The sequence below is a fragment of the Brassica oleracea genome, chromosome C6, assembly GCF_000695525.1.
Source record: "Brassica oleracea var. oleracea cultivar TO1000 chromosome C6, BOL, whole genome shotgun sequence".
NCBI lineage: Eukaryota > Viridiplantae > Streptophyta > Magnoliopsida > Brassicales > Brassicaceae > Brassica > Brassica oleracea.
Window position 1 is genome coordinate 28036253 of NC_027753.1, and position 12817 is coordinate 28049069.

At 36.5% G+C, this 12817-nt stretch overlaps 3 protein-coding genes across 10 annotated transcripts; 2 read left to right on the plus strand and 1 right to left on the minus strand.

Moving 5' to 3' along the window:
• Window positions 1–14: 14 nt before the first annotated feature.
• LOC106299412 (anoctamin-like protein At1g73020) lies at window positions 15–3831 on the plus strand. Its single transcript, XM_013735506.1, has 15 exons — window positions 15–301; window positions 540–609; window positions 728–843; window positions 983–1109; window positions 1199–1299; window positions 1389–1480; window positions 1558–1662; window positions 1739–2008; window positions 2091–2223; window positions 2286–2399; window positions 2483–2550; window positions 2627–2757; window positions 2826–2908; window positions 2988–3095; window positions 3183–3831. The coding sequence occupies exons 1-15, from the start codon at window positions 128–130 to the stop codon at window positions 3480–3482; spliced, it is 1992 nt and encodes a 663-aa protein (XP_013590960.1). The 5' UTR covers window positions 15–127; the 3' UTR covers window positions 3483–3831.
• Window positions 3832–4186: 355 nt separating this feature from the next.
• LOC106299281 (putative F-box/kelch-repeat protein At2g44030) lies at window positions 4187–5279 on the minus strand. The gene has a single exon (XM_013735396.1). It carries the CDS (start codon window positions 5264–5266, stop codon window positions 4790–4792), a length of 477 nt encoding a protein of 158 aa, XP_013590850.1. The 5' UTR covers window positions 5267–5279; the 3' UTR covers window positions 4187–4789.
• Window positions 5280–7578: 2299 nt separating this feature from the next.
• LOC106296590 (beta-galactosidase 17) lies at window positions 7579–12711 on the plus strand. 8 transcript variants are annotated; one of them, XM_013732758.1, is made up of 20 exons: window positions 7579–7879; window positions 8068–8281; window positions 8463–8567; window positions 8644–8839; window positions 8929–9017; window positions 9481–9561; window positions 9747–9841; window positions 9921–9991; window positions 10129–10219; window positions 10295–10412; window positions 10497–10592; window positions 10676–10724; window positions 10812–10999; window positions 11128–11199; window positions 11301–11453; window positions 11538–11588; window positions 11786–11936; window positions 12050–12195; window positions 12276–12341; window positions 12492–12711. In XM_013732758.1, the coding sequence occupies exons 2-20, from the start codon at window positions 8087–8089 to the stop codon at window positions 12594–12596; spliced, it is 2118 nt and encodes a 705-aa protein (XP_013588212.1). In that variant the 5' UTR covers window positions 7579–7879; window positions 8068–8086; the 3' UTR covers window positions 12597–12711. The 8 variants fall into 8 exon arrangements, with proteins under 8 accessions (XP_013588212.1, XP_013588215.1, XP_013588216.1 ...); XM_013732761.1 differs by having other exon boundaries at window positions 8094–8281; XM_013732762.1 differs by having other exon boundaries at window positions 8113–8281.
• The last annotated feature ends 106 nt before the right edge of the window (window positions 12712–12817 follow it).

A 12817-nucleotide genomic window follows, 5' to 3' on the forward strand; every position in this document is an offset into this window, starting at 1 on the left:
TAGTGTGGCCGACTTGAACCCTGCTCCTCCTTTATAATCCAGAAGCCGTAGAGAGCTAAAAGTGAGAAAAAGGTAGAAACTTCAGCTACTGAGCGACGTTCACGAATCAAATACAAGGAATCTCGAAATGAATGCGAACAATGGAGAGGAGCGAATCGTTCACGAGGTTGCTATGGTGGTTCCTAAGAGGACTCGAGAAGAAGAAGAAGAAGGAGACTATGTTGAAGTTTTGGTTACTGAACTAAAGAAGAGAGGGATGGTTGCTGACAGAGTCGTTGGTCTTGCTGATGAGTTTCTCAAGGTCTGTTTTTTTTATACAGTTGTGAAAATCTTTATATTCATTCAGTTCTTCCTCTTGTCTTGTAATGCAAAAGTACTGGTCTCGAAAATTGATTAATAAGCTTGCTAATTATATCTAGTGGTGCCTAGGATTCAACAGATAGGTGACGACTTACCTAGCTCTAATTTAGTAGAATACCTTTTGCTATCAGGAGAGTAACGTGCGTTTGAAATAACTAGAATTAAAGAATTGCTTTCAGGTAGCAGCTCCTTTGGAGACTTTGGAAAGTGCAGCAGCAGAGCTTCATATACGTAAACCTACTCGTCTTGGTATACTCTACCTGGTTTCTTGTACTAATATCTTAATTTGACAAATGAACATCTGCTACGTTGCAGCATCACAGATCTTCTCTTGTCTTAATATTTGATGGTTATCTCTCATCTTCAGGAATGGATCTACCCTTTGAGGTGCAAGGGTCTGAGGCTTTCATTCAGCAATCTGATGGGTCACTGTTCAGCTGGTTTGAACATTTTCGTTGCTACCAACACCTTCTTTATGGAATTGTAAGTTCTGACACTCTCCAACTCTGTTAATAGTTTATATTATGTATCTCCTATACATGTTTCAATTGCTCAAGTGTGTCATTTTACAGTGTTGCTGATTCACTACAGAACAAATCAACTGGTCTTGAATACTATACAGGTAAATTGTTATGGACACGACGTTACACTGAAACTTGACGGAAGAGAGGTTTGTTGGGCACCAGAAGAATCATTAGTTAGAAAGTTGGAATCAGAGGGCGTCATCAAACAAATTTTTCCTCTTCACGGTATGCTACTTAATATATCTTGGGTTACAAGCTGTCTAGACTCTTAAGTATGGTTTAAAATTGTCACTCAAGAAACATTTTATCTGTAGATGAACTGAAGAGGAAAGAACTTCTCCGAACTTGGGCTTTAAACTGGTGGAACTTCACAAATCAACCAATTGATAAGATCTACTCTTACTTCGGTGCAAAGGTAGTCACACAGAGAAACCTAGGCTTTCTACATACATGTTGTAACAGAAAGCTTTTTGTGTAGAAACTCATTAAATAGAAATATCACAGATTGGAGTCTACTTTTCCTTCTTGGGAATGTATACGCAGTGGTTACTATTTCCAGCCTTACTCGGGTTTATAGTCCAGATGGTTGATTTTGGGTAAGTTCTCACTTCTGTTACAAGCTCTCTAAGTAAAATACTAGACATGCAGGCTCATCCATCATGCCTTGTTTCAGGTCATTGCAGTATCTTGTTCTCCCAAGTTTCTTTGTCATTACAACACTCTGGGCTGCCTTGTTTCTTCAGTTCTGGAAACGTAAAAACGCTGCTTTGTTAGCTAGGTAGGTTTCCCCTACACTGATGCTAACTTATTCAACAGTTTAGATTCTCTTACCAACTAGTTCTGTTTTTTTTTAGATGGCAGATAAACTGTTTAGTTGGTCCCAGTCAAGGATATCGATTTCTCGGAATGGAATGGAGTTCTCTTCCGTTTCCAAAGGAGCTTACAAAGAATCTAGGGAATGAGAAATTCAAAGAGAAGGAACCATATCAAAGATATGAATGGTTTGCTTATCGCAAGAGGTTTAGTAATGATGTTTTTGTTATCATAAGCATTATCTGCTTCCAACTCCCATTTGAGCTAGCGTATGCTCATACTTACGAGATGATCACATCCAATATAATAAAGTGAGACCTTACTCATTTATTTCTTTACCAGTCCTCTGTGTTAGCAATTTTTTCCATGACAATTTCTTTATTACGGTTTCAGGTTTGTTTTGACAGCTGTCTACCTTCTAATCATTCAGTACCTCACGAGGTTGGGAGGCAAAGTGGCTGTAAAGCTGATAAATCGAGAGATCAACGAGAGTGTGGAGTATCGAGCTAACAGTTTGATTTACAAAGTAAGGGACAAGGTTATTTTTGTGTTCATCGTTCCTTGTTTCTAATCATTGCTATATTGCAGGTTTTTGGGCTCTATTTTATGCAGACTTACATTGGTATCTTCTACCATGTTCTGTTACACCGAAACTTCATGACACTACGACAAGTATTGCTCCAACGGTTTATAATCACACAGGTAACAAGAAGATGCCACTTCGTTACATACTCTACTTTGAAAATGTTGATATCAACATATGTTTGAGACTCAACTTTCTTCAGGTTGTCTGGACCTTTATGTATGGTTCTTTGTCTTACCTTAAGTACAGCTACAGAAAGTTTAGAGCTAGGTACACCCTTTATTTCATTCATGCACCCAGTGTCAGGAATCTTGAGAAATACCAAAACTACTTTTTATTTTTCCAGGAAGAAGAAGAGAAGTGAAGGTGGACCATCAACAGGAAAAATACAAATAGCCTCAAGAGTTGAGAAGGAATACCTCAAGCCTACATATTCAGCAAGCATTGGTGTAGAACTTGAAGATGGGCTATTTGATGGTACTCAAAGTGTGATTGATTATCTTTAGATGCAGCTTGAAATGTGAAATTGCATTTTGCTTGTGCAGATTCACTCAAGCTGGCCTTGCAGTTTGGAATGATCATGATGTTTGCTTGTGCCTTCCCTCTTGCTTTTGCCCTTGCTACAGTGGTAAGTAACAGTTAACATGTTGCCAATCAATTTCATATCTAGCTTTTGGATTTTCCGTTGAATATAAGTTGGTGTACAGAGTAATATAATGGACATAAGAACAACTGCTTTAAAGCTATTGGTCACACTGCAAAGACCTTCTCCTCGTGCCGCTGCAACCATTGGAGCTTGGTTAAACATATGGCAGGTGACTTGGATAGTAAGAAAAATGAGCTTTATCATGTACTGCTATTTTGATCTCGCTGCACTGAGTGATTTTTTTCGTGTGTTTCAGTTTCTAGTAGTAATGTCCATATGCACAAACTCGGCGCTCTTGGTATGCTTATACGACAAAGAAGGAAAATGGAAGATGGAACCAGGGCTGGCTGCCATTCTCATCTTGGAACATATACTCTTGCTTCTGAAATTTGGACTATCTCGTCTTGTTCCTGAAGAACCTGCTTGGGTTAGAGCCAATCGTGTGAAGAATGTGACACAAGCACAAGAGGTTTACAGTAAACAGCTCTTGAGAAGCAGTTCTAGTGAATTTGCCTCCATGGTAAAACCTGAAAAAGACGACAACAACAAGAACTGAAGCAATCTTGACCTGAATATATAGAACAAGAACAACAACAACATAAGTATTTTTTATGTGACAGTTTGATCTTTTGTTTGCTTTTTTTTTTTTTTGCATAAAACATGTGATGTTATCTTGAAGACTTTTATAGACAGATCTATCTCCTCCTGTTAACGTTCAAATATGAGGAACTCAGTTTTAATATTTATGTTATGATCATGGGTTGAACTCTAGAGAACGGCCTCCTAATATATTCAATCTTTATGTTTTCCATCATCAACAAACAAATGCTGTCCTATATTTTCTATCCTTCAGAAAAGTTCATTAACCAAATCCTTTGTAGAATATAAAATCACTAAATAAATTTATTAAAGGGCAAATATCCAAAATAACACATTTCTAAGTTTATATCACAAAAATAGCACTCAAAAACTAAAATAACCAAAATAGCACCTTTCTAAGTTTATATCTTATCCCCAAAACCTCATTTCTCAATTCTAAACCCTAAACCCTAAACTCTAAACCCTAAACTCTAAACTCTAAACTCTAAACCCTAAACCCTAAACCCTAAATCCTAAATCCTAAATCCTAAATCCTAAATCTCACCCTTTAACTCTAAACCCTAAGTTTGTGACTTTTGATAAAACATTAAATGTTATTTTTGTGACTTTTGACCTTGAGTGCTAGTTTGGGAACAAAAACTTGATTTAGTGCTATTTTTGTCTTTTTCTCTTTATTAAACTCATGAAATTTTCTCAACGACAAAACAAAACTCAATAATCATGTTTTACTAAAGCAGAATGCAAAAGGAATTCAGAATCATCATCATGACATCCCTGGAAGGTAAACACATTCTCAGACCACACTATGCATCCTAGAATCTTGTGATCCCAAATCTCAATTAAAATTTGTGCACACCAAATCTCAGTTTGACATTCCTCAGCATAATAATTAGTCTTCCACCAAACTAAAACTCTCTGGTCTTGGCCAGAGTTCGTCACCGAAATTAGATAATTAGAGGATATTGCTTCAAGTCCCCCAACTTCACTCCACCAATTTAAGCCACTGCAACTTAGTTCACCATCGCGAACCACCAAGCACATCATATTCTCTGTCTCAACCAAGAACGACCTGGTGGAACTGAAAAAACCTGAGTCTACGAAGCAAATCTTGGAAGCGCCTTTTTGACTTCTGAGATTGGGTAGGGCATTTGTGGGCTCCCAAGTTTGTGTATTTGGGTCTTAAACCTCTCTATAATTCTCGTCTTTGGTAGAGTACTTGCTGCTGCAGCATCCAGTCACATAGATCTTACCGTCCATCATCACCTAAACGACTGCTTCTTTTCTAGAAAGACGCATGTTTGGGAGTTTACGCCACTGATGAGTTTTAAAATCGATTAGAAAAACTCTTTTGCTTCTTTCCTTTCTTCCATTCACCACGAGTTCACCGCCGATTATGTAAGTCTCGGAACCAGTTGAGACAGCACTCGAGGACTTGAGATGTCGGTAAGGAAACGAAGGGGTTGGTATCAACTCACGTTGGGAAAGTATGAACCATCTAGGGTTGTTATTGAGGTTTAAGCAGACGTGGAGGTACTTCTCGGGTCTTCCGATGAGTGATCGTGCGGCCTCGAGGCCAGGGGAAGACAGGAGTGAACGGAAACTCTTGGAGACGAGAGATAGATTTGGATTACTGGTTCGAGGGATCCTAGCCAGAGTGTTGAAAACGATGTCGTGCGGTAACGACAAAAACGACAGAGGAGACTCTGACGATGATAATGATTCTTCTTTCTTCTTCTTCATCTTGTTTTGGGTTAGGTTTAGATTTAGTGGTTTTGTACGGCGCTCTAATTTACGTACTATCAACTTTTAATAGGGGTTTCTGGCTTTGGTCGGGTTAAATCTCTAAACTAACATTTTGTTAAATCTCTAAACTAACTTCTATTTTTCTTTTAGGAAAACCTCAAACCAAAACAGGAAGTTATATATTGTTTTTTTTTTTTAATAATTGTAAATATGGATCCAAATTATATGCTTGTAACTTGTAAGTTATTATTCACATCAATACATCATCACATGGCTAACCATGCAAACTAAACTAATGTATACCTGGCTACACGAATTATATGTTATGCATAACAAGATCCCTCAACTTAATGATGTTATGTAGTTAACATCACGAGTTTAATTTCATTCATACAAAACGTGATACAGATGTCAAAGACCATTTAAATATCTCATTTTATCAATTAAAATATGATGTACCTGAAGATAACGTAACTAAATTATGATTTTGATCCGCGTTTTAAAAGCGCAAAAATATTTTTAGCAAAATCTAGTTTACAAAATCAATATATTTTATAAATTTTTGATAAGTAGTGTTTTAACATTTTTATTTTAGTGTATTTGAAAACTATATAATTATATTATTTTATTTATATTAAAAATGAAAGTTGTATAAGATATTATTTAATTTTGTTTTTAATTATTTTAATCAGTTTTATTAACTTTTAATAAAATTTATGTGATTCGTTTGATTAATTGTGTGATATATACTTATTTGATCAGTTGTTTTATAAAATTTATTTGATGTCAATTTACTGACTCTAACATTTTATTTGTTTAATATAAAATTAATTTAATTAATTAATTATTTTATTTATATTTTCATAAACAAAAATCGCATTTATTTAAACTTAGTAAAACTTTCATATTAGATTCTTATTCTTAGATTATTTTTATTCTTAAAAGTATATAATTAATAATTATATAGGTGAGATTATGTTTGCTTTAAGTTGGCATCAAATACGTTTTAAGCAAATAAAATGTTTAAAACTTGGGGTAAAATCTAGTTTTAGTTAAGTTACGGTCATGTCAGTCATATTTTAATTGATGAAACGATATAGGAAACAACCGTCTTTCGTCGTTCACATGGATGTGGAGCTACCAGTTTGGTTTACAAAGTCAGTATGAGTCTATTTAAGTTGATGACAACAAAAAAAAAATTTGATGAAACGATATATTTAATTGGTCTCTGACATCTACATCAGTTTTGCGATGAATGAAATTAAACTCGTGATGTTAACTACATAACATCATTAAGTTGAGAGATGTTATCATGCATAAGATATACTTCGTGCAGCTAGGTATACATTAATTTAGTTTGCATGGTTAGCCATGTGATGGCCAATACTTCGTGTAGTCAACGATCATTTTTCCTTAATATAATAAACTTGGTTATTAGTTTTTTCAATCGATTTTTTTCTCTGGGTTTTGCTAGTTATTAACACAACAAAAAAAAATTGTGGCAAATATATGTATTTTCTTTTTGTCAACTGATTATATTAAAAAGCCCAACAAAATTTAAACGATTACAATCGAAGTAGTTAATCTTAACGGTAAAAATAACAAAAGAAGCAGTACGATAAAAAAAAAAAGAGATGTTACATGGAAAGTCTTGCTCGATGTAAAAGAAATTCATAGATAATCTTCACTTGCATCTCTGAAACGGTAGCTCCTAAAATCTTCTTATAGTCGGAATCGACGTTGAAATACTCAAACAAAAGGGTTTGAAGGAGGCATAAATGCCCCTTGAGATGCTGGATTTGGCTAAACAGCCCATTGAACAAGTATTATTAGCACTAAAACCGACAAAGCTGACCAAAGATACTAGCTGAATGCCTGAATCTCAAAAAACTGTGCTAGTTAATGTGAAAAGTGTAAACAACTCTAATACAACATGGACGTTGGTTATACAAGTTAGTTATTAAATATACAAAAATCAAATCGTGATGTAGATATTAATAGATTATATTCAAATTTGGTATTGTTTGAATGATCAAAAGCTTTTTTTTTTGTGCTAAAAGTTCGTCTCTAGAAAACATAGTTTCATTGAAGATATGTGTTAAAATAAGGAGTGATCATGAGATTGCAGTCTATGAAAAACAAACTATATTTTATGCAAGAAATTAATTATGTATACAGCTATATAGTACTTCTCTTCTTCGAAAACGTACAAAAGTTGCGTTGAGCCAATGTCCAAGGACCAATACACAGAGTTGCAAACAACCACATTTGGTAATTGGTGTTGTTTGCAATTAGTAGAAAGTCCCCTTAAACGGCACGTGATCAGCACGTGAGAAGGAAGTATCTGTCATATGTTGCCGTTAAGTCGAGCCGTTTACTCTCCCGGCCATCCATCGCGGCAAATTAACCGCCGGACGAATGAGAAATTAGGGATTTTTTTTTTATGTTAAGCTGCAACGGTCGATCAGTAATTACTCCGATCATGCTTATTACAGAGGTTTTACCACAGCCACCTACAAGACCAAGCAGCGATCTTCTGTCGCAATTTCAGGTAGCTAGTCCTTGTCAAGTCTAGCTCTTTAAGGAACATCAAGTTAGGAATATCGACCGGTATGCTGTTGTTTGTGTAATAGACAGTTCTTAAGTAGACTTTTCTTTTTGGTTTTGGGATTACAGCTTTCTCTCCGTCTCAAAACTCATGTTTCTGTGATTATTAGTTCACCGGAACCTTCTTTTCCCCGGTTTAGGAATTCGATTTGCTTAAACCGGTTTTGATTCTTCCGGCACGAAATCAACAGTGGTGCCCTGTTTTGAGACATGTTAGATCAAGCCTACTTTTGTAGAAGAGGGACGATGGCGAAGATAAGCAAGCCATCAACAGGAGGACATCATTTGGCTTTCGTGTTGCTTCTGGTTCTTGTGGCTGTCGGAATCTGTGTTCCTGTCTTCGCTCTTCTTCCGTCGCTGACCTCTCATCAGTCTCTGCCTCCTGCGCTAAGTCGAGACGAGAAGGTAAGAAAGATTCATATTTTCAGAGATTACTACTGAGAGTTTGCTTCTTGATGCTGCTAGATTATTTTGAAATTGAAATCAACGTGGATCCAAACAAGTATGATTTGGTTCTGTCTCACTGCTGGAGTGGATGGTTCTCATTTCATGTGTGTAAGTTCTCAACTTTCATTTGAACTTGTAGATGATGTCTCGGATCTTTTATATAAAAGACGACAAGTTCTGGAAAGATGAGAATCCTTTCCAGATCATTGGTGGTGATTTGCACTACTTCCGAGTTCTTCCTGAGGTATTGTCCTCTCTCTTTGCTTAACTACTAGTTATGTAGATGATTTTTATGATGGTGCTAGTTTGATGGATGGCAGTACTGGGAAGATAGGCTTATGAGAGCCAAGGCTTTAGGTCTGAATACTATACAAACGTATGTTCCTTGGAATCTGCACGAACCAAAGCCTGGGAAGATGGTCTTTGAGGGCATTGCTGATCTTGTGTCCTTTATTAAGCTGTGTCAGAAACTAGATTTGCTGGTTATGCTCCGTGCTGGACCTTATATCTGTGGAGGTCTGTGTTAATTTTGCTGTTTTCTTATGACTTGCTTCAAATGTTTTTACACAAACAAATGCTGATATATGTTCCTGTTTCCATCACAGAATGGGATTTGGGCGGTTTTCCTGCTTGGTTGCTTGCTGTGAAACCACCTCTCAAACTAAGGACAGCAGATCCTGCATACCTTGAGTTGGTAAGTTACCATCATAAAATGAAGCAAGTGGTAAATAACTGAAACCACCGTTAATCAGCTTGCAGTGTGCAATATTATCAGTCTAGACTCTATGCACTGCCAAACTCTTTAGGATCCATTGGTAGTGGAAATTAGCATGAAATAGGATTAGTGTTTTGTGGAGAATGAGTGGAAACTATGAATAATTTTGCATGATTCATTGAAGTGAGCATTTATTGTGTTAACTTGATTGCTCCGTTCTGTTTATTCAGCTCAGCACTTTCTATTCCCTGCTTGTGAACTATTTGAAAGGCATGTCACATCTTTGTTCTTTTGCTTGGGATAATCTCTATATGTGTCCTCCATATTGATCATTTACTACCTTATTTTTCCACTCTGCCATGTTCTTCACACACCGCATTTTAAGACTGTTCTTATGCCTTGAGTTTAAAAGTAGAGTTATTCATAACAAAACATATCACAGGTGGAAAGATGGTGGAATGTCTTATTGCGGAAGGTATTTCCTCTGCTTTACAGCAACGGTGGTCCTGTTATAATGGTCCAGGTATGCACAAGAAAACAATGTTCCAATACTGTATCATTTATCCTGGTTTATTCTAGTGATTTTGGCATATGTACACTTTATATGATGTGTTGGCTTCTACTAAACCTGGAACACTATGTGAAGCTAGAGGCTGGATCTTTTATGTTGGCAAGTTTGTCAAGTCTAGAATGTTTTTTTTTTTGCAGATTGAAAATGAATATGGGTCATATGGAAATGACAAAGCTTATCTTCGTAATCTAGTTACTATGGCTAGGGGACACCTGGGGAATGACATTATTCTGTAAGACTTTGTACATCTTCAACAATATGACATTATCTCATGTGAAAATAAATTGTGGTATCACTGTTATGATCTTCAGGTATACAACCGATGGAGGTACAAGAGAAACACTTGAGAAAGGAAATGTCCCCTTATATAATGTCTACTCAGGTAATGTAAATCATTCAGATGATTCGTTATCTTCTTCCTGATAAAACATCAACATACATACGTCCTCCGGAACATGATTGATTGTAAAACGAAATAGTGGTTTATAAAAATGACAAACAACTACATCTTTCTGATAGCTGTTGACTTCAGTACGGGTGATGACCCTTGGCCTATATTTGAATTGCAAAGGAAGTTCAATGCTCCAGGAAGATCACCTCCACTTTCTTCGTAAGTCTCTTGTGACCCTAACTTTCTACAATGAATTTATTTCTCGTTTATAATCCGTTGAGTTGTGTGATACAGGGAGTTCTATACTGGTTGGCTTACGCATTGGGGCGAGAAGATTGCAAAAACAGATGCCGAATTTACAGCAGCTTCACTTGAAAAGATATTATCCAGCAATGGTTCAGCTGTGCTATATGTGTGTGCTTGATCATTTTCATTTACAAATGTTTACATGTTAGTGATTCATGATAGAGGTGATGCACGTGTATGTGATGTTCAGATGGTGCATGGAGGAACAAACTTTGGTTTCTACAGTGGAGCAAATACTGGCTCTGAAGAATTCGACTACAAACCAGATCTGACTTCCTATGATTATGTAAGGCAATTTCATATTATTACCTACAATCTTAATTCCAAAGTTGTTTAGTTTTTCCTTCTGTTTTTTTTTTTCTAATTCAGGATGCTCCCATTAAGGAGTCTGGTGAGATAGATAATCCAAAATTCAAAGGTTAGATTTGATGATCTTATGATTGCTTTTAGATATTTACGGGCCTTGCTTTGTTTCCTTTATTAAACTTTGTGCTATTTCTGGCAGCTCTCCGGAGAGTGATTAAGAAGTACAGTGCTGCACCTCACACCACTACCCCCTACAATACCAAACGGAAAGCGTATGGCCCAATCAAGATGCAGAGGACAATATCTCTGTTTGATTTGATGGCTATGACAGATCCTGTAGATGTGATAACTTCCACCAACCCAATTTCTATGGAATCTGCTGGACATGTATGAAATATCATTAGTCTCTTCCCCTTATATTTGACGGAGCAGCTTAAGCATTTCCTTACTCACCATGAAATGGTCTAATATTATTGTACTTTGCGTAAACTGGTTCCTTATTATCATGCTCCCAGTTGTTCGGATTTCTTGTATATGAATCGTCATACATTTCCAAAAAGAGTGGGAATATACTAAGAATACCCAAGGTATAGATTCTTGTTTCCTTTTGTAATCATTGTAAAGATGGCATCCGGAAGATTTAAATCCAGGAGCAACAAGGGTTATCTTCTAACATAATGCTTTACAGGTGCATGACAGAGCTCAAGTGTTTGTTTCCTGCCTTTCCCAAGATGTTGATGGGGGAGTACTGAGATACATTGGTACAACTGAGAGATGGAACAACCAACCTGTTTCTATTCCAACTACTGAGTGTACCTCTAACACTAGCTTATTTATTCTGGTAAGAGAATCCACTGTTAAGATTCTTTACCTCTATGGTGAGCTGTAGAATGTGGATTCATCAATTTGATAAATTTTCCGTTAGGTTGAAAACATGGGACGTGTAAATTACGGGCCATATATCTTTGATGAGAAGGTAAGACTCATTTCACACAGTGATATACTTTTCTTGATCATTTTACTTTATACACATGATCTCGTTAGTCTTCAAAGTTGGTTATACATACCAAATTGAATTTGATGTTTGCCGTTTTAAAGTTTTGGACTTCATGGTAGCCTTATACATCATCCAGACACCTCGTTCAAAAGGTCTATTTTGTATTTACGTTCCAGGGTATTCTGTCTCCGGTTTATCTAGATGGTGAAATTCTCCATGGATGGAAGATGATACCAATTCCTTTCCATAACGTGAATCAAATGCCACATTTCAGTTTCAAGATGCAACATACCAAAAAGAGTAGTGAGAACCTTGAGCTTACCAATGGTCAGTGCTATGTTTTTGTTTTTCAGCACATCCTTGGTTAATTTAAGAGTGTTGGTGATGGAACTTCCGGTCGTCTACATGAATCTAATTGCTTCTTTCGCTGATTATTGTAGACGTGGGTCAAAAGGAACCAGCTCTGTTTGCTGGTGAGTTCTCTATCAACAGTGTAGAAGAAATCAAAGACACTTATCTATCATTCAACGGTTGGGGCAAAGGAGTTGCGTTTGTCAATAAATTCAACATCGGAAGATATTGGCCAGTAAAGCTCTGTCCTAAAGCTTATCCAATGAACATGGTATCTTAGAGTTTCTCCTTACACATGTCTCTTTCTTTTTGCAGTCTGTTGGACCACAATGCAACCTCTACGTTCCTGCGCCACTCCTTAAGCCTGGCAGAAACTCTGTGGTAATGTCAGCAAGAACATGAAATCTAGTAGACTGCTTTGTTAGGACAGAGGGATGGAACCGTTTTAGTACTTTGGGAATTAGAGACTCTATACATTACTCATTGCATCCTTTGGATCACTTAGATTTGCTGATAAAGCATTTTTTTCAGGTGATCTTTGAGTTGGAATCTCCACATGTCGACCTTTTGCTTCGGTCAGTGGATCAGGAAGACTTCACATGCGGTTCAAATTATTCCAAAGTCAATCAGTTGTAGCTGTTTAGTTGTGCAGTAGCCAATATTTGACCAATCATGCTTTTGGGAATAACAAAATATTGGTAGTACAACAAAATCTAAATAACAGTTTATAACATAATTAATAGATGAATTGAGAAAAAAAGACTATGCCATACATTAATAGATGAAGTGAGAAAAAAGAATGAGCCATTTGTCAATGATAACTCATCGTGGATAGTTCTGATTCTAGGTCTTACCGC